Genomic DNA, 20606 nt, shown 5'->3' with positions numbered 1-20606 from the left:
GTTGATATCCCATGTACAATCATATCTATGCTCCTTTTTTTTTTTTTTTTTTTTGAGTCTTTATATAATTGTGGTGATTCGGACTTTTTTTCTTTCCTATGTGTGAGTAAGATTCAAATGAAGATGGTATTGATTTTTTTTGTACGTGCGTACAACCACATATATTTCACTTCATATTATTAATACAATCAAACAACAAATTAATTATTTTCTTAATTGTTAAAATTAAATTATTTGAGAATAGGTTGTTTTTTTTAAATCTAAATTTATATAAAATACTCTGCGATTTGCTAATGATAAAATTAATCAATTATCTTTCTTGGTAGATATATATATAGCAGAAACTCTTTAATCTAAAAATCTGTTATGTTTCCCTAATATTACTTGGGTCAAATGATCCCATATTTTGCTTGTCTCACTGCATTCATATAAAAAAAATGGTTATTTGCAGTTCCCTTCTATAAAAAAAAACATATCCTCTATCAGTCTAGGCGTAAATACTACGAAGAGAAAGAGTGTTAGTAAATGAGCCTATATTTGAACCAGTATAGAGATAAATTCATTAAACACTCCCCAGTCTACTTAATAACTTTGTAGCAGTGATTTTCACTAAAACCCCTCTCAAGCAACTATTTTACAATCGTCTAATAAAACGAAAGTAATAGTTTCTAGGTCCATGTTCTCATTCAAATATATTTTCCTCGACCAAAACTCTCTCTCTCGAGTCTATAACTCAGATTAAAATTTGATATGTTATTAAAGACTTCCCCCCATCAAATCTATTTTGTTCTTAATTGACGCCTTAGCTAAGGATTATTATTACTATTAAGGCCTTCCATTATTTTCTACCAGTTCTTGTCATTCCAGCATTTGTAGCACCTTCATTGCCATATTCTAGTTTAACCCGGAGTTTGTCTTTCAAAAGGGACTTATTTTCCTCGAAATGTCAATTACTCGGGTTGGGCCTTAACCTCCCATCTTTTCAATTGTACAACATAGTATTCATGAAAAATTTTACCCAAGATCAAGTTCTTTTTCCATTAATCTCCTGAACCAATAGACCTTCTAAAAGTCTTTGAATGAAATCAATCCCAATCTACCGTATTTTTTAGGAGCTGTTGTATTCTTCCATTTAATTATCCTGGATGGTTCAGTCTTAAATTATTGTTCGAATAATTCAAAGTTATGGATAGAGTTGTAAAATATAAGGCATATAACGAATTCGATACTTTTTGTAATTGCAATCTAAACAGTGTTGTTTTTTTGTTTGTTTTTTTTACTTTCAAAGGCCTTGTCATCAAATTTATGAACCATGTGGAGAAACAAGGACAACGTAATCAATATTTGTCCTCTGTAATTGACTACATGATTTTTTTTTTGTGTGCTAGGAGTGTTGAGTATACTTGAATGTTACTCTATAAGAAGGTGAATTCTTCGAAATGAAGAAAAAGTTAAATACGTCTGGAGATTGTATATTTTATTTTCCATAGCTATTATTTAGAAAATTGCAAAAAATATGACCAAGCAACACTTTTTTTAATTGCAACCTGAACAATTTTTTCCATTTTTTTTCCAACGCATTTACCATTATTATTTTATTATTGAAGAAAGAACATCTTAGTTTAAAGGTATCATTAGTGGGTGAAAGACGAAGAATAAGGGTGGATTACGCAGAATTTAGTACGGTTTTTTTTTGCCTTTTTATTATTATTATTATTTTCCTTATATAGTAACTTTAAAATTTTATAAAAAAATTATGAAATGAAATGTAATAATAATAAAAAAAGGGAGAAATAATGTGGTCTATATGAGTCTGTAAGCACTTCAGTGAACCCACTATAACACTGAGGATTTATTGCAGGTATAAATTTATGAGGAAACTTTCAAAGGCTTTATGAATCGTCATTTTGTACCCCGAATGTTGGGGGTCGGTTAACGGCAATACTTAAGTAACTACTAAGAGCCCTTCATAACCCCCCCCCAATGGTACCCTGAAAGATGGGGGTATTTTCAGGTACTGACGGGTCCCAAAACGGGATCCAACTTATCGCCAAAACTTGAAAAAACAATTATGAGCCCCTCACAAACCTTCCAATTATACCCCAAATGTTTTGTGGTCTTTTTGGGTACCGCCAAGATCCAAAATGGTATACAACTTACAGTGCATACTTGAAAAAACAATTAAGAGCTTCTCATAACCACCAAATTGTACCCTGAATGTTTGGTGGAGTTTTCAAATTCTTATTGGCTTAAAATTATAATCTGTTATATGTTCGGGGTACATTTGGGGGTAGTGATGGGTTCTTAGTAGTTTTTTCAAGTATCAGTGGTGGGTTCTATCTCGTTTTGGTATCCAGCTGTACCTGAAAACACTCCCAACATTTAGGGTGCAATTCGGGGAGTTGCCATTTTTAGTAGTTTCTTCAAATATCGACAGTGGGTTGCATCCCGTTTTGGACCCAGCGGCACCCGTAAACACCCCTAACATTCGGGGCAAAATTAATGGGTCGTAAGGTAATCTTAGATTACTTAAGTAACTCGAAAACACCCCCAACATTTGGGTATAAAATGACAATTCATAAAGTCTATGTCCCGTTTTCTCATAAATTTATAAGAAATGTCACAATATCAAAATGTTTTATACGAAGTTACTAATTACCTCAAAATACATAATATATGTATATGCACAATTTTTGTGTATATATCACTTATTCGTAATAATTTATATTATTTCCTCCCTTCCACCAACTTAAATAAACGAAGGATAAAAGGAGGGAAACCAACAATTAATGTAAAGTAAAAAAACATATACATAACATATTTTATAATATATGTATGTATATATTTTTTTCATATCCATCCTTTCTTGTCTCAACACCCCTGTCCGTCCATTCTCCCAATACAAGCCAGGCTCCCTCATATGTGAAATATCTGAGAACACGGATTGATTACTTCATGTATTTCTAGGAACTGTCTGGAATCCCACTTTCCCTTATATCGGATCGGGTATAGGATTGAGAGGACGCTAGCAATTTTTCTAGAGTTTCAGTACCGATTCGACGTCGTTATGAGCCAGTGTAAGACGTCTAGCTTCACCCCGTATTGTACAAGAATATTGTTTTCTACAGCATCCATAATACCTTGAATCCTTGAGTACTTTCGAAAATGTGTCTGCTTGTCTCAGTTTCTAATCCGCAGGCAGAAAGACCAAGTATTCTTCGTTGGATCAGGGAGGAGTGACATATTTAGAAATAATGAAGAGGTGGACATTTGATACCGAAAATATTTTTTGCCGGAGTCCATGAATGGATTCAATGGGTGCGTATTTACCCCTTTTCCACTTACATCCACCAAGTTTTTTGATTCCCTCTGCAACTATTGTGAGATAACTTATATTGTTCAAATTGTCAGGATTACCTTCTTGATTTTTTGGTTCATTTTTTTAAAATCATTTAGAAGGTCATATTTATTTCAAATAGACAAGTTATGTGACTCGATTCCCAGTATACAGTCGGTAGTAAGTGTCAAAATACTACCTTGTAATCAGTTTTGTTAAATTTATACAGGTGTGTTTGTCTAAAACTGAACACTCCTTTAAATTTTACGCCATGGACATATTCGTGATTTTATTGAATTGAAACCAGTTTATACTTCAAGGCAAGGGTCTTGACTAGTTATAAACAAAACTCCAGCAAAATATAAAGAGCAACAGCGAAACAACAGCCAATAATATGGAGAGACGTCGAGTCGTAGTTATGTAACTTTCCGCGCGGGGAAAAACTCCCACTGAAATTGCCAAGGTTCTGAACCACAGCCGCACCACCGTTTACAGCCTGGTAGCCAAAGGGACTCTTGAGGCGACCACAAGATTAAAGTCAAGGCCTCGAAGGTCGAACGAAATGGTTGCTGCCGTGAAAAAGTTTGTCGGGGACAAGAGAGGCAAGGTTACCGTCAGTGGCCTCTCCAGGGACTTCAACGTCAGCAGAAGGACCATGGACCGGCTAGTTAAGAAAGATCTTGGCCTTAAGGTATACAAGAAAATCCCTCGTCAAGCCCTCAAGCCTGTAGACAAGGTAACTAAAATTTAAAGGAGTGTTCAGTTTTAGACGCGCACACCTGTATGATTACAAAAATACTTCTTTTTTTTTTTTTTTTTTTGTTCTCTAGAAGCGATGAGGTTGCCATAAATTACTCTATAACTAATAACACAATCTCTCTTTTAATTAAATTAACGAAGATGAATTCTGAGAAGGTAAAAAAATGGTTTTCGTCACGAGGACAACTGATAAATAACGTCATATTTTGTATACCAAAATCTATATCTTCTGAGGACCTTGGTTTTTCGTAAGCAAAAAAATCTCCTCAAACGAACAATTATATTTCTTCTCTTTGTGTTATAGATTTTGGAGGAAAAATATGTTACAGACAAGATATTACCGGGATATTTCATTTTCTGGGTTAGATAAACACCTTAAGAAAAGTCAAGGATAGTTAAAGAAGGGATTTGTGTAAAGAAAAAACTAAGAATAGCGGTTAGAAAAGAAAAAAACGTTTGACGCATGTTCTCTTTTACTTCGTTTTTGTTCATTATTTAATAATTCATGAGGGTGTTTACATCTCCCTTTTTGGTGTTGATTGTTAAAAATGCACAATAAAATAAATATATATGAATTTAAATATTGTTATAATATTTTCCCTGAACTAATGCTATTAAAAAATGTTGAAAGTACTCGCTTTATAGCAATAACAGTTACAAAACATTTGTTGAATAATGGAGCACGTTTTTAGCAAAATTAGACCAAGCAAATTTACACACGGTAAATGAATATGAAAGTAATTGTAAATAGAGGTTGTGCGAATAAATCAAACCTAGCCTATTTTAAAAATGTATTGTGTCTTCCACTCACCTTCTTCCTCTCAATCTCAATCAATATATATAACATTGTAGATTAACTGTCTGGACCACTTCTACTGTTTCGCGATCGCAGCTGCGCTAAAATTAGAGTTAACATTTTGACTCCTTTCCATTGTATCTTCTAAAATACTCCCACGATTTGTGCACTTCAAAAAATAAAACAATTTTTTAAACAAATTTGTTCTTGAGCTCAAAGAAAACAAATCTAATTTTGTTTTCTTTGAGCTCAAGAACAAATACCATTAATATTTTGTAGTTTTATACGTATAGACTATCCTTTTATCTACACAACTTTGATTTCTCAATCACTTCCACACTTTGTGACATTGTTTCACAAAATAACTTTCTTTATAAAACTCTAAACCTACAAAGTAATTTGTATCTTTTTACTTAGTTAGTGAACTGAGGTAAAACGTTAGACCAAATATTAAACAATTCCAAAATTCAAAAAAAAAAAATTATTTATTTAAATTTGTAAAATTTTCCTAACTTTTTCATCCATTTTTCACTTGTAAATATAGATTAAAATTTTGGAAAAGTATTATTTTTTTAAATTAAACTTATTAACAAGATTAAATTAGTGCTTATAAAAATTAAAACATTATCATTTTATTATTAATAAAAACAATGAAATATTAAATATTTTTAACATATTTAGGATAACAATAGTGTACACATTAATTTTGATGAAACTGATTGGCACATTTAGAATAACAGCTGACATTATACTAGTTAAAGATAGAAAATGGAAAAGTAAAAATACATTTTTATAACAACAAACAATTGTATTTATTTTGAAAAATAATTCAGGAGAATACTCAAAAGATTCGGTAATAAAATATATTTTAAAGAGACTGAAGCAAATTTATAAAATTGGAGGTAAAGAAATCCTACTTCACTAACGAAGAACTCCATGATCTAAGCCGAAGAGGCAGCATAGGCAAAAAAAAAAAAAAAAAAAAAAAAAAATCGGAATCTGTGTGTACTAGTTCCAAGTAAGTGACGTGGTGTCCCCACCAAGTTGTTTAGCACATTGAATGAGATATTGGTAAACTGTAGCACAATATTAAACCAGAAAAAGTAATAACATCCATTCTAATACTAATCATAATCTGTGAGTAATTAAACTTTTTCAATGGAACTTTAATTTAGAACCTCCCAGTATACTCGTTATGGCCTTAGATTTCAAGTAGGATGATTATTTGAAAATAATTTTACTGTATTTAATTGAGAGAATATTGAAATATCTTCCAAAAAAAAAATACAAGTTAATTTTTCAATTTCTGTAATCCTGGAAGTGAGATTTGCAGGGAAATTGAAAGGAAATTATTCAACCTTTAAATGTAAAAGAAAGGAAAGAACCGGATGGAGTTCCTTTCTACTTATTAAATTTTCAAATCTTAACCCCCCTAAACATGAGATAATAATAATTTTGACGAATTTATAATGAATTATATAATACACATTCAAAGTAAATATTCTCATATCTGTAGAAACAACTGTATTATAACAATTTTTCATCAAGAATTATTTCCGCTGCTTCTTTGACCTTCTTAAGACTGATTAGCACATCAACCAAGCTTGTACACATATATGTGTATAGGCAATTTATTTTTTTAAACTTTGCATATTATAATCGTCAAACTTCAAAAACCAACAACTGTCTCAGTCAAAATAAAGAGTAAAATGTTAATATAATATATTTTCTTTATCATAAAGGAGAAGTTTTTTAAAATAACATGACCTTTTTTATTTTGATAGCGACAGTTGTGGAGGTATTAAGATTGTAACATGCAAAGTTCTTATTAATAAACTGCCTGTACACAATTTGGATTTGGTAATCCACCTGTATCAGAAATGATATACAAGATAAACACTATAGCATTTCATTTAGTCCATTTAACCAAGGAATTTTGTGCGATATCCATGTACATAAAGTCTTTCTCTAGGAATGGGCAAACTTATACAGATTGAGTTCAAGAGAATAATTTCTCTCAAACATGTTGTCCATGAGCTACGGCGATTCCTACATTGTTTTACTATTCAAAATATTAGCTATTTCAATTTTTTTAAAGAATCTTTTTTTATTAAAAAATCAACAAGACTTGAAGTTCCTTCTTTTTTTTTTTACGAGATTTAAAAAAAAATACACAAGATTTGGAAGAAAAGCCAGGGTCAATAAAAAAAATATTCTGAAGGGGAACATAATTTTGGAGTGCCTCATTCAAAGAATATCTCAAATCTATTCTATTTAAAAAAAAATACAATTTCCCTAATAAATGATTTTTTTCAAATATAATTTTCTAAATCTATAGTATGGGGTTGGTAAATGACTTCCCCTCTTCAAGTTGGGTGATTATACCACTACTGGATAACCCATTGTGTTCATTTTGCTATTCCGTATACATTGATGTGCCCGATGGGTATACTGTATAAAAATAGATATATAATAAAGTTACCCAGTAGGCCCCGATTTTCGTGCTGAATCCTATAATTCCCTCTTTTTTTTCCTTTTTTGGGTTCCAAAAGCGATCATAAAGATATTTTTAGATGTCGAGCAGGCCTAAAAGCTTAAATATATTTAAATACATATATCTCTAATTTTATTTTTTTAAATCCATTTCTGTACTGTTTTCTAATAGATTTTTGAGTAAGCTAAGACTTTATTTCAGAATTTATATTTATGGAATTTTATTCATTTTAAGAAACTTTTTAAAGAAAACTCGACTAGTAAAATAATTAATTGGTTTTAACCCAAAAAATAAAAAATAATAATAAAAAAAATAGGGAATTAATTTATAAATGTATAATTAACATCATTTTTAGAAATTTGAGATATACAATTCATTCATGGCATTTATTTGTAAATGATTTGTACATTATCACACCAGAGGACGCACAAGCGAAGTATAGAGAATAATTTATATGTGATAATAATGTATGTACATTGTATTCATATATTTTAATAACAAAGTGAGATATTTGTAGGTAATTGTATCATTCTCAAATCATATGTACATACTTTCATTTAAGTACAACTAAATCAAGTAATTAAGATTTTTAGATAACACCTGCATCTAACATTAGAATTTGTTCACCTGCCACTCTGTAATTTGATTTAGAATTCATCAATTTGGTTACTCAATAATTCATCGAGCAGAGATGAGATGTATTGTATATACTCGAGTAAAAGGACTCAAAATTCGAATCAGACTTGCCGACATATGACTCGAGTCAGGTGTATCTGAAGATTGATTTTGGACCGATATTCTATTTCTTGTAAGGAAAAGGCTGCAAGATAAAATAAAGGCGTTAACGATGTGCAGCCTCTAGGCACGAGTCGAGGGATTGGAATACTGTAAATCGAGTAGAATGTACATGTAGATATCTTTAAAACCAAAGAATAAATCCCTCCATGGGCGCAGTTAGCGCTGGGGAAGGAGTGAATACACGTCTCTACAGATTTTATGTAGCCCCATTTAACCCCCCACACCTCTTATTAATACTATCTTTACATAATTTGTATATAGATAATAAATGTAGTGAAAAAATCAATTTTTCTTCCAACAGATGGGTTTAGTAAAGTGTAGCTCGCGTTAAATAAGTGCGATCTGTTTACGCTCGATGTTGTTAGAAAGATAAGATTTAGTAAAAAAAAAAGTGGCTGAAAATGTGAGTAGTACTGATGATCCTGATACTGTAAAAGGCAATCACACACAATTTTGGTTTTGTCTATTTTGTTCCGGTAATTTTGATGTCAAAGATGCATCATGTTCTGCAATACCAATTGTCAAAAATGTGGATAAAATAATGAAAATTGTCGAGTCCACCTTTCATGTAAGCACTGTTTTGATTGCCAATTAGATTAATATTAACCGAAAAAAATAATAATTTAAAAAAATCCATTAAAAAATTAATTCCTTTTTACTACAGCTTAAATATATATATATATAAACTGTAGTAAAAAGAAATTCATATATAGATATATATATATCTTTAACTTGTAGTAAAAAGAAATCCATATATATATATATATGTATATCCAGAATGGTAGCCACTTTGAAAATCCTATCTGCGCCTCTGCATCGCTCTATGTACTGATGATAAATATAAGATCTGAAAACAAGAAATTATGAAATAGTGTTATACTGGTGATTCCGTTGTCGAAAATAAATACATTAATTGAAAGACATTTGCATTTCAGCAAAGAAATTTGCTAGCCAATTTCGCTAATAACTATTTGTTTTTTTCTTAATTAGACCAGAACTTTAGATAGCAACCTACGTTGTTATTCAGTGTTTTAACACTTGAAAGTAAAAATCAACAAACTACCTTTCAAATGGTCGGAATTCTTTAGCAAGCTATATGGTAGCGTTAATAATTAAAATATTTTATAGGCCATGCTCTATAGAAAATATTGATCTACGATGACAGAGAGGATATAAACATCATAGATTTGTTGGCTGATTAGCTTCCAGCTTTACAAACTATCAATATGGGTATATCTCTGCTTCATAAGAAGATTCTCAGTGTTCCAATTGTAAATTGTTAATTCGTAAAATCTTTTTCAAAATGTTACATTCCTTTCAACAAACTCTAGCTTGATCTAGCCATATTGAAAGAGAAAAAGAAGTTCATAATCTTTCCAATTTAGGATTTTTTCATCGTTTGCAAATTTACAATTAATATATTTTATACTAATGGGTTCTATTCTGTTGTTTACAATACTTGGGCTGGTACGATTCGGGATTGTACAGCAGTTCAGTTCGGTACGACCCTTACGGTTAGATATATTTTTACCCTCGGTGCAGTACGTACATATATACATATTTAATTACATATCAAATATTTTGATCATATAAAATTATGGTAATTTTTTTATCCGTCTTTATTTGGGTAAATATTATACGTAACATATGTTTATAAATAAGCCAGAGCGATTGCATAGGTTATTATTTTTTACAAAATCGAACATATATTTTGGGCCTTTAATATTGATATGATACTATCGAATCTGACTTTAAAAAATTATATAATACACCGCAGTTGACGAAAACCTAGTGGTATGGTGGAGGGATAATTTAGATAAATTTATCTATGTTTCCAAGTGACCTTGACGATACTTCGCAACTTCAGGTATCAAGCAAAAGTTTTTTTTCGACAGTCGGCGATATTGTGAATGCTAATCAGTCTTGGTTATTATTGGAAAATGAAGACAAGCTCATCTTTTCGCAAAATAAATCATAAATTCATTAATGATTTGTATTATATTATCAAACTTGTATATTTTACATCAACTTTTGTTTTTTAGAGAAGTTAAGTACTCTTATATTTAGAAATAATTTATTTGTACAGAAAATAAACTATTAAAGTATAAAATATCAAAAAACTTGAAAAAACTACATTAATTATATTTAAAAAATCATTTAAGTTGTATACTATAACGAACCGCGTACTGTTAAAGGTGTACCGTGGTTTGTACTGAACCATGGCTTTAGTTTACTGTCTCAGCTCTATACAATACTGACTTAAATATAAAAGCAATGTGATTTTCGATGTTTCCCAACATTCTTTTAAATATGTTTCTTTCTTTTTATAGGAAAAATATATTGAATGATAAAAGAAAATAATTCATCAATTTTAGATATCGTAAAATCCAATTTAGAGTTATCATATAATTAATCTAGACTTTAATCATCCACTTTTTCTTTTCTTATCCTTTTTGAGAACATTTTACATTTACGATCATATTTCCTCCCTAGTCTACTTCCTAATTCTTCTATCTCACCTCATTATGATTTTCATTAATTAACTATTAATGAAAGAAGAAGTCTACTTCTTTTTTAGTCATATCTACTCATAGATATATGTATGTATCTATTTAGATAAATATACAATAAACGTTTTTTAAAGTAAAATTAATCAATTTTGAATACGGAGTGAAACAAAAAATTTACTCGTACTTCATCAAGAACAAAGGCTGTAGAAAATTATTAAATTGAAATGGATAAATTTATATAAATAGGACAATGATGAATATTTTTACTGAATATGACAGCCCTTATTGGATGCGCGAAAGCTATTGGACAGCTTTGATGTAAACTTCGGACATAATTGTTCACTTCTCATTGACTGTGTTCTTCAGAGTATCAATACAAAGGGCATACAACCTTTCTTTTTATTTTGTGGCTAGAAAACATAATACAGAGAGTTAAAATCCAGACTGTAAGGTTGGTGATATATCTACCCATGCATTTACGGCGATTGTACTCCTTTTGACATAGTAAACGGTTGTCCTTGTCTTTCTTACCTGCTTCGCGAACTCTGAAAGAGTAATCCCCGGTTGAAGAAATGTATGGATTCTTTTGTTGCGTTATTCGAAGATCGTTGATCTAATTTTTTTTTTCTTAAACAAGGTATCATCAAATATGTCTGAACTTCAATACGTTTTTCTGAAATTAAGTAAAACTTGGAAAAATAATTTTACTACTTAAAAAAAATAATACCCAGTAATATCCAATTAATTTCTTAAGACTTATATATGCCATCTCAAACTTTCTTCGACCCTTTGATATGCATGAATAAAAATACATATTTCAAAACTTTTACAATATTATTTTATTGTTTCTCTCAACCTTTCCTCCAAAAAAACAGAAATAATAAAGGTCCAAAACTGTAGAACTATGATTATATAACGATTGTAAGGAATTGTCCAGAGCTTAACAAGGGTCGATTCGAGTTCAACAGATCAACCTAGAGAAAACTAATAATGGACATGAATAGAGAGTTTTTACTTACGTCATTGATACAACTATACCCAAGGGGAATTTATGTACTAAATGTAAAGAGCGGGTACTCAAAACTTGCAATAGCATGTCTAAATTACGAAAAAAGTTATGTTTATTGACTAAAGAAAAGTCAAGGTGTAATATGTTTAATACTATATTTATTAATCAATATATTCTCCTTCACAAGTAATAACAGCCTAAACGCGCAGCTTATGACGACAAAGACCGAGTATACGGCGTACAATGCTGTGATAATGATGGCAGCTCGGAGTTAACCCAAATTTGGATGAGAGGTACGGCAGAAATTTTCTGCCGGATACTACAAATTACAAAGTCCAGAGTTTTGAGATCAGGGCTAGAGGAAGACAACTTGGAGGCAGGCCAGATGTCAGCCATATTGTTTCTACAGAAGCTTAGGGTCGTCTTAGATGTATGAGTTTGTAATGAACTTCTTGATAGTGTAAATCTTAAAATATCTTATCTATTAATAAATTATAAATAATGTATGTTATATATAAATTTATTTTTTTGTATAACATAATGTCATATCTTGCGATTGTTCTACAGGATGGTCCCGATAAATTGGGGAAAATTTCAATGACTTATATCTTGGATTCTGTCGGCTTTGTGATCGATGCCAATCTGACCCCCTCCATTGTCAAGTTCGCAAAGACCAGAAACGTGTGTGTAACAACCATCAAGAGAGCCATCGGAGTCGACATCAGAGACATCAGATACACTGGCATTGAAAGGGTTAATTGTAAGAAAGAAAAATTGTAAACATTCGTCAGGAAAATAAATTTTTGTTATGACATTAAGATTTTTCAAATGCTCTTGCATCAAGCCTCATAAATAATCGGTCTTAACCCATTTATGGCCAGAATTTTTTTAATCTTTGATTCTGAATCTAGCCTTCGTCCAGGGCAAGACCACTTTCTTCAGGACGTCCCAGTACTCCTTGCCCACGATTTTCAAGCCTTCCGGGAACCAATATGGGGGCATCCTCTTTCCATCTGATACCACGATTTCCAGCATCATCGTAGAGGCTAGTAACTTGGTCTTGTTGAATAGCGGAACCTCGTTGACCGCGTAGGCAGGGTAGCAGTCGTTCTTGGAGTTTCTCAACTAGTCCACGGTTCAGTTTCTCTGTTCTTGATTTTGTTCAGGGTACGACTAAAATCAGCTATACTTTACCTTTCGTCCTCGATTTCAACTATGAATGAACCGATTTTAGTCAATTGTAGCTCATTTGAACGACAATATTTATAGCATTATCGTGTTAAAAATCTTGAAACTTATTTCTGAACTGATGTCTCCTTGACATTATTAAAGTGGAAGTCGCGATTTGCTGTCATACAGTATATATGGTACTACCTTATGATTGTAACGCGGAAAGGAAATCATGACTGAACGGGGAAAAAAATAATTGAAACCCTGAACGGATCGCCAAAATAGCAGAACACTTACAAGCCTGCTCTGTACCATGTAGAATATGTTGCATCTTTTCTTCATAAGTATGAAGATGTAACTAAAATGGCTAGCTTGTACATTAAAATGATTTATCAACTTAGAATTCCTGGAAGTTATGCTTTCTACAGGTGCATTCATTGGGTATATCTGGTTGATCCTTTCCTTTCTTTAACTCCATCGGCTAAATCAACTTACAGCAAAAATATATCAGCGTTTCAAAACTTACACAAGGAATTATTACGTTATAGATCCTTTAATTCTACTACAAGCAGAGGAACTAGTTTTCAAGTTTGTTTCCAAGGAGAGGTGCCATAACTGAATGTAGGATAGTTCCATTTTATTTCAACAAATTTTCAAACAATTTTATACCCAGGGACATAGTATATATACTATATATTATACTAGCGACACGCAGGGTGATCATTATAAAATTATATATATGTAGAAAAGTAATCGTACAGGGTGTAGAAAAAGTACTGAGACCTGTCTCTAAGTAGTCATTAAAATACTCATAATTGATCAGGATGATGTACGTATAGAAAATTTTACTTAATAATATTTTTTACTATAACAATACACATTAATTATGAATCTGGCCACCATCATTCTCAATGACATCCTCAAACCGCCTCTGGAACCCCTTGCACACATTGACAACGTATCCCTTTTTCCTGATACTCTACTGCTGATTAACAGAGGTCTTCAGGGCATCAATATTTGGGTGGCGGACTTTGCAGGCCTTCTTTTCAATTTAAAACAAATTGAGTATTCCAGTGGATTCAGATCTGGACTCTGAAGGGCAAAAGGTTCTTGGACAAGAAGTTCATGTTGCTTATCCACCCACTCTTGTACAATATCAGAGGATGGGCCAGAGCCCCCCCCCTACTGCTGAATTACGTATGTGGCCTTGTTGGACTTTTACAGTCTTGCTAATCTATGGGACCCTATTTTCCTTCAACACCACCAAGTAGATGGGCGCGTGTAACCGTTATCTGACAGGTAACCAAATTAGAGGGATTTTTTTCCAGTTCATCTCCCAACATCATCACAGAGGCCGGATATTTGGTCTTGTTGACTGTCCTGATACTGTTATCAGCCTTGCCAAACCATACCACCCGATCATTTTGCTTGTTTTAGAAGGGGTAAACGGTAAAGGTCTGTTCATCAGAGAGAAAAAATACCGGGTTGCTGTAGTACTTCAATTTCAGAAACTATGCAAATTCAGGGGCAATTTTTGAAATTGGGGAGGTATCTAAAGCCTCCACCCCTGTAGAGTGCAGACACCCCTGATATTAATATTCGTGTAAATGTGAATTAACCCCTTTAAAAATTACATAGTTATTATTTATAACCCTTTTATGAAGTAATAATTTAAGTTTTCTTTTACTCTATAAAATGAATTCTCACACTCTTAATTTTTTATTTTTTGTTTTAATTTTTCGTAGGGATTTAAAGTACTTCACGTTGAGTGGATATTTAAGTTAGATATTATGTTTAACGTTACTGGCTGCAATCAAGGGTAATAGTATTTCTATTAATCATGGCTGCAATGTATTTTTTCAATGTGGCCTACATGTCGGGGCTTAGTTTAAAAAAACTATTTATTTTTATCAAAAATACACGAATCATATATACAAAGGTTCAATCATTTATATTTATAAAATTACCGGCAATATTTCAAAGACATATTACGGTCAATTATAGGTATTGAATTCGAATTTCTGAGATAAATTGAAATATCCATGATTGTGATCTGTAGTTTAAAAACTCCGTTTTCTTTGCCTGACTTCATTTGACTCAATATTGTCTTAGAAATATAATTTTTTAATTTTCTAATTCTATAAATGTGGCAGTGAATTTTGGCTACTTGAAGTACAATTAACGGTGCCTTAAAAGGATCAGAATCCTTTGCTCGTTGAAAGGAACTATAATTTGTTGGAAAATTTATTTCAGGTTCAATTTTGAGAAAAATTATTCCAACTTCCTTTTGGGTTGACGTGCTACTAATATGCTATTTTATTGCAATGACTCAGTATTATTAAGAGTTGGTCATAAGTTATATTATATAACAGATTTTAATAATTAATTATGACTTAATGCATCTATATTTACATATGGGATTAAGAGGAGATTGATATGAACCCCAAGAGACATAGCTATTCTACTTCTGTGAAAATAAAAAATTGTTATTTTAGTCGGCTATTAGTCTTTTGAACTTTAGTTTGATTTTTTTTTTAATGATTCCTATTAACATTTCTGACAAAAGAAAAAAAAAGCTTTGGCACTCCAGATATACATGAAAGCCTTCTCGTTTTTCTAAATTTAATTTAGTAATTTCATTTGGAGTATCCGACTTTTTTATGCCTCAAAAACTGTACGACTTCATTTAATGAGTGCACTAGTGTATGTATGTATACTGTACAACCCTGGTACTAACTAATAATTGGAACGCGAAACGGAATGGGGAACGGAACGCGGAACAGAGCGAAAATAATGGCTGAACGATCCACGATGAACGAAAAAAGAAAAAAATGAGAATACCTGCTTGAGTTTTCAATACCTGTGTTTATTTTATGAGTTTCCACAACATAATTTATATTTTGACTATTCAATTTGATATTGCTTTCAAAATGTATCTTCCAAAAGTTTTATTTTTGTTCTTCCATCTTTTACATCCTAACGAAGCTCAACAAAGAAGACCCACCATTTCATATATAACACAACCAGAAATTGTGACTGATATAGGAGGAGATGCTCGTATGAAATGTTCTATCCATTATGCTCAAGAATATCCTGTAATATGGATAAAATTAGATGATGTGGATCGTAATAATGATCTTATCATAACGACGAGCCAGACTATGGTTTTAAACGATCCTCGTTTTTCAATCAATTTGGATAAAAATTCATCCACGTATACTCTAGGTAAATTTGAAATAAAACATAAAATTCAACCCAATTTGAGATTGAAGAAAACAACGAATTATTTTTACAGGAATAAATGATATCCAAGAAACGGATGCCGCTGTCTACCAATGTCAAGTCATCATATCCTTAGTGGATAAAGAGGTTGCAGAAGTTCCTTTGATTGTTCGACGCCCTCCTATTATATCAGACAACTCAACAAGATCTGTGGTTGTTCTAGCAGGTCAAAAGGTGGAATTAAGGTGCTACGCAAGTGGATATCCACCACCCACTATTTATTGGCGAAGACAGGACAATGCTATTCTTCCAACCAACACCTCAGTGTTTAAAGGTATTCATGGCAGATATTAAGCAATATCCTGAATTGATTACCTAAACATATGTTTTAGGCAACATCCTGCAATTTGACCATGTGAGAAATGATCATCGAGGAACCTACTACTGTGTTGCAACGAATGTAGTAGGTACAGGTGCTAGGAGAAATGTTTACGTTGAAGTAGAATTTGCTCCAGAGATTACAATTCCACGAAAAAGATTGGGCCAGGCGCTACAATTTGATGCAGAGCTTGTTTGTTCAATTGACGCATACCCGGCCCCCGCAATAGAGTGGTTCAAAAATAGAAAGAAACTTCAAAATTCTCAACATTACACAATTTCACATTACCCTAATAGTGATATCATCACGTTAACTAGACTTACAGTATTAACAATAGAAAAGAAACAATACTCAAACTACACATGCAGAGCGACAAATACACTTGGTGAATCTTCTGGCACTGTAGAACTCTTCGAGACTGTAGTACCAATTTGCCCTCCAGCTTGTGGAGAGTATACGTATAATTCTCATGCTGTCAAAATTAATTTCCAATCAAAATTTATCTATTTAATTTCAGCATCGCTATTACGAACATTTCTATATTAAAAGAAGCTATTATTTAATTGTTGAAAACATAATCAAAATAATGTACCATGAAAAAGAAACATATATTTCACTTAATATACAATATAAATTTTAGCAAAATATTATATCGACCGACTGTTTCAAACAGGATATTTGTTTAGAAAGTTTTCAATGTGGGTTATAACCTTTTTAGGATCGTCCAAGTGAACATGATGATACCCATCAACCAAAACATACTCAAACATTGGGTTACTGTCTTTTAAAAGTTTAACATTCTCCATCACCTCTTCTTCATCCCCATAAAATAACGACTTATCAGATTTTATGATCATATGCGGTACATTAATTCTTTTCAAAACCTCCTTATAAAGTTGTGGTGTAAGCCTTTGAAGTGTTGGAACTAAATGACGAGCATCTCTAGTGAGAATAAAACCTTCTCCACACTTGGACTTCTAATTTTATTGGGGGAGAATCATCAATACTAAATATGCACAACTTATTTTAATTTTACCTGCAATCCTCTTTTTAACAGAGTATCAATCGAATCTTTAGACTTGTGAGGTTGATTATTGGATCTATTTAAGGCTAATTCCAACTTTTTAAATACTTCCTCATAGCTATAAACTTTTTCTGGCTCCATTTCAAACTTTCTCTCAATAGTAAAAAGAGTATCGATACTATTTTTGGCGGATTCAACAATAACATTTGATTCGACTACATAAGGACGAATTAAGTCAATTGATATGACGTGTGATATTGGCTCTGAGTCTATCCCAGTATGAATCATGGAAATAGCTAAAAGAAGATATAAATTAATGTAGTATAATATAATAATTGAAACCTTCAATAAACTAATTATAATTAACTTATCTATTTGCTAAAATTCAAGATGTATTATTTTATATAGACACAAAATATATAAATAAATCATTACAAAAGTAAAATAATTTATTAATTTTATAAATGATACAACCATAGAATTTGAATTAATTAACAAAAAAACAAGAATGGGTATACTTGAAAAAAAAGTTCGAGTACCTCCTCCAAATGAATGACCCATCAAGCTATATTTATCAAGATTCAAATGATTTGCTATTCTGCGTAAATACGACGTAGATTCTATAAAATGATACATCATTCCTTTAGGAATATGCGAACTAAATCCATGTCCAGGATAATCAATACAGTATAGTCGATGATTTTTGGGGAATAGAGGTACTAATTTATCAAACGTTCCAGCATTATCCAGCCATCCATGTAAAGCTAACCAAGGATGACCCTTAGAGTCTCCCCATTTACGACCTAAAATGACATTGTTAAATATTTTATACTAGCAAAGTATGTAGGAGTTTTAACTACCAGCAATAACTCCCCACGGAACAGGAATGGTAAATTCCTCTCCACTCCAATTACTCATTTTTCTTAATATTCTTCAAGAGAAGTTAGAATAGATGTGTAAAATTATATTCTATTTATGTCACAGATAAAGAAAAATTAACTAATTAGTTATTATCGATGTATTATTTTCTTAGTTAAAAAAAAAAAAGATTGATTGTAGATAACAATTAAATTACGTACAACTTTGTATCTTTTAAATTATATAATTAGCTTTTTACACATCTAGAAGACCTCTTTTTCGATTTATTTGAAATAGGCGAATAATTTAGGAATTTTAATATTCTTTGAGTTTGAAACATTTAAAATGTTAATTCTGATAGTTGTTGATGAGGGACAGGAATAGATGTCAAGAATCTATATAAAATAATCAAAATTAAATTAGTATGTGTATGTCTACTAACATACTGACATATTTTATTGGATGAACATTAAAGAATAATGAAAAATACAAGGAATGAGTCGGTAAGATAATAAATGAATTAATTCTGTTAAAAAGGAACATGTTGAAGTTCAATTTGATAACACAACGATTATCATAATATTATCACTGTTATCAGTTAACTATGGAGAAGTTCAGTTTTATCCTTTGGTGTTAAAAAAGTCATGTATATGAGGAGTAACTCGCTCTGGATAATTTAGATGGACATGATGACCTCCTTCTACTTCTACGTACTTGAATTTAGGATTCCCTTCTCTTAATAAAGACAAAAATCTTTCCGCTTGATTTGGCTCAACATATAAACACGAATCAGTAGCTTTAATGAGCAAAAGTGGATGTTTGACCGATGTTGCAATTATATCAACCTATCACAATAATAATAGATTTTTTTTTATGTACAGTTAATTTACTCACGATTTCTTGACTAAGATTATTTAAAGCCGGAAGGCCAACTCTGGGATCCATACGCCATTTGTATTTCCCAGAAGGAGTTTTTTCCAATCCTCTATTCATGAGAATTTCAGCCGACTTCCTTGTTAACGCATTTTCTCCGTTGAACTCTGCATATGCCTTCATATATATCTCTATGGCCTCTTCATAATCATACTCTGGAGGTTTTTGCTTACTATGAATGTTTTTATTGAGTCTAAGTGCAGTGGTCATATACACTTGAAGCATATGTAATTGATTACTCTGAGGCAGAATGGGTCCATGAATTATGTCAATTTGAACAATTTTGTCTATATCCGAAGGTGATAAACATGCATACATTTGAGCAAATACGGCACCCAAAGAGAATCCAATGATTGATATCTTTTCTTCCTTTAACCCCAATTCGAGTTTCATATGTTTGATCCAAAGGAATATATGTGCAAAATTGTAACCCCAAGCATCTGCGTTTGGACTAGAAAATCCACAGCCTGGTTGATCAAAACTATAAAATTTGTAGCCTGGAGGTAATTTAGGGGCAATACCATCCATGGAATTTGCATTATCCATCCAGCCATGAAGTCCAAATATCGTTTTTTTTTTACCTTTTCACATAAAAAGGAAAATTAGTTAATAAGTAAAAGGAATAATATTAAAGAATGTAAGTAAATTAATATACAAGTTATTTAAATTATAAATATAATCCTATAACTTTTAATAATAACTAATAGGAATAAGTTAATAATGAATAGGATTGTAAGAATCTGTTATTTATAAACTATAAAATAACTAACGGGGAAATAATAATTTTGTTTAAACCTGGACTTGGCTCTTCCCATAACTTTCCACATACTTGACCCCAATGAACAGGAATGGAAATTTCCTTAGCTACATAGCCCGACGTTGATGACGAAAGTGAATGAGATCCCATGACGATGGAGCGGAATGGAAGCATGCTGACCGAGAAACCTGAGCCATTCAAAAGTCTTGTTAACGCCATACTCAATCCCAAATATTAAATAATCAATTAACAAAAGCAAGAATGATGTATAATAATATTAATTATTACTATAACTATTAATATTTTATGAATTAAATAATGGCCGTATTACTCAAATTATGACTAAACATATGTGAAAGACAAACACTGTGTAGTTTCTACGCTTTTACTCTTTTTCTGTTCATTTATGACGTAAGCAAAGGTAAATTCAATAATCGTCCTTTGCCGCCCATTACTCCTTACTCCTTAGTAATATTACCCAATGCGCTAAGCATTAGGATTACATAACAAATTTCAAGATTGGATTAGAATGTTCTAAGTCTGGGCTTGGACAGTGGACT

At 31.7% G+C, this 20606-nt stretch overlaps 3 protein-coding genes across 5 annotated transcripts; 1 reads left to right on the top strand and 2 right to left on the bottom strand.

Moving 5' to 3' along the window:
- Positions 1-15673: 15673 nt before the first annotated feature.
- On the top strand, positions 15674-17943 carry LOC121117182 (lachesin). Its single transcript, XM_040711517.2, has 3 exons — positions 15674-16098; positions 16169-16429; positions 16488-17943. The coding sequence occupies exons 1-3, from the start codon at positions 15747-15749 to the stop codon at positions 17018-17020; spliced, it is 1146 nt and encodes a 381-aa protein (XP_040567451.1). The 5' UTR covers positions 15674-15746; the 3' UTR covers positions 17021-17943.
- Positions 17064-18751, bottom strand: LOC121117185 (serine hydrolase-like protein). 2 transcript variants are annotated; one of them, XM_040711520.2, is made up of 5 exons: positions 18616-18751; positions 18359-18429; positions 18038-18301; positions 17511-17794; positions 17064-17451 (listed from the first exon to the last, which is right to left on the bottom strand). In XM_040711520.2, exons 2-5 carry the CDS (start codon positions 18414-18416, stop codon positions 17140-17142), a joined length of 918 nt encoding a protein of 305 aa, XP_040567454.1. In that variant the 5' UTR covers positions 18417-18429; positions 18616-18751; the 3' UTR covers positions 17064-17139. The 2 variants fall into 2 exon arrangements, with proteins under 2 accessions (XP_040567454.1, XP_071744740.1); XM_071888639.1 differs by having other exon boundaries at positions 18629-18696.
- On the bottom strand, positions 18629-20606 carry LOC121117184 (probable serine hydrolase). Of its 2 annotated transcripts, XM_040711519.2 has the most exons (4): positions 20085-20404; positions 19251-19870; positions 19071-19201; positions 18629-18751 (listed from the first exon to the last, which is right to left on the bottom strand). In XM_040711519.2, exons 1-4 carry the CDS (start codon positions 20263-20265, stop codon positions 18697-18699), a joined length of 987 nt encoding a protein of 328 aa, XP_040567453.1. In that variant the 5' UTR covers positions 20266-20404; the 3' UTR covers positions 18629-18696. The 2 variants fall into 2 exon arrangements, with proteins under 2 accessions (XP_040567453.1, XP_040567452.1); XM_040711518.2 differs by lacking the exon at positions 18629-18751 and having other exon boundaries at positions 18776-19201; positions 20085-20606.

Source organism: Lepeophtheirus salmonis, chromosome 5, assembly GCF_016086655.4.
Source record: "Lepeophtheirus salmonis chromosome 5, UVic_Lsal_1.4, whole genome shotgun sequence".
In the NCBI taxonomy this organism is placed as follows: Eukaryota; Metazoa; Arthropoda; class Copepoda; order Siphonostomatoida; family Caligidae; genus Lepeophtheirus; species Lepeophtheirus salmonis.
This window is presented reverse-complemented; position numbering and strand designations above follow the sequence as displayed.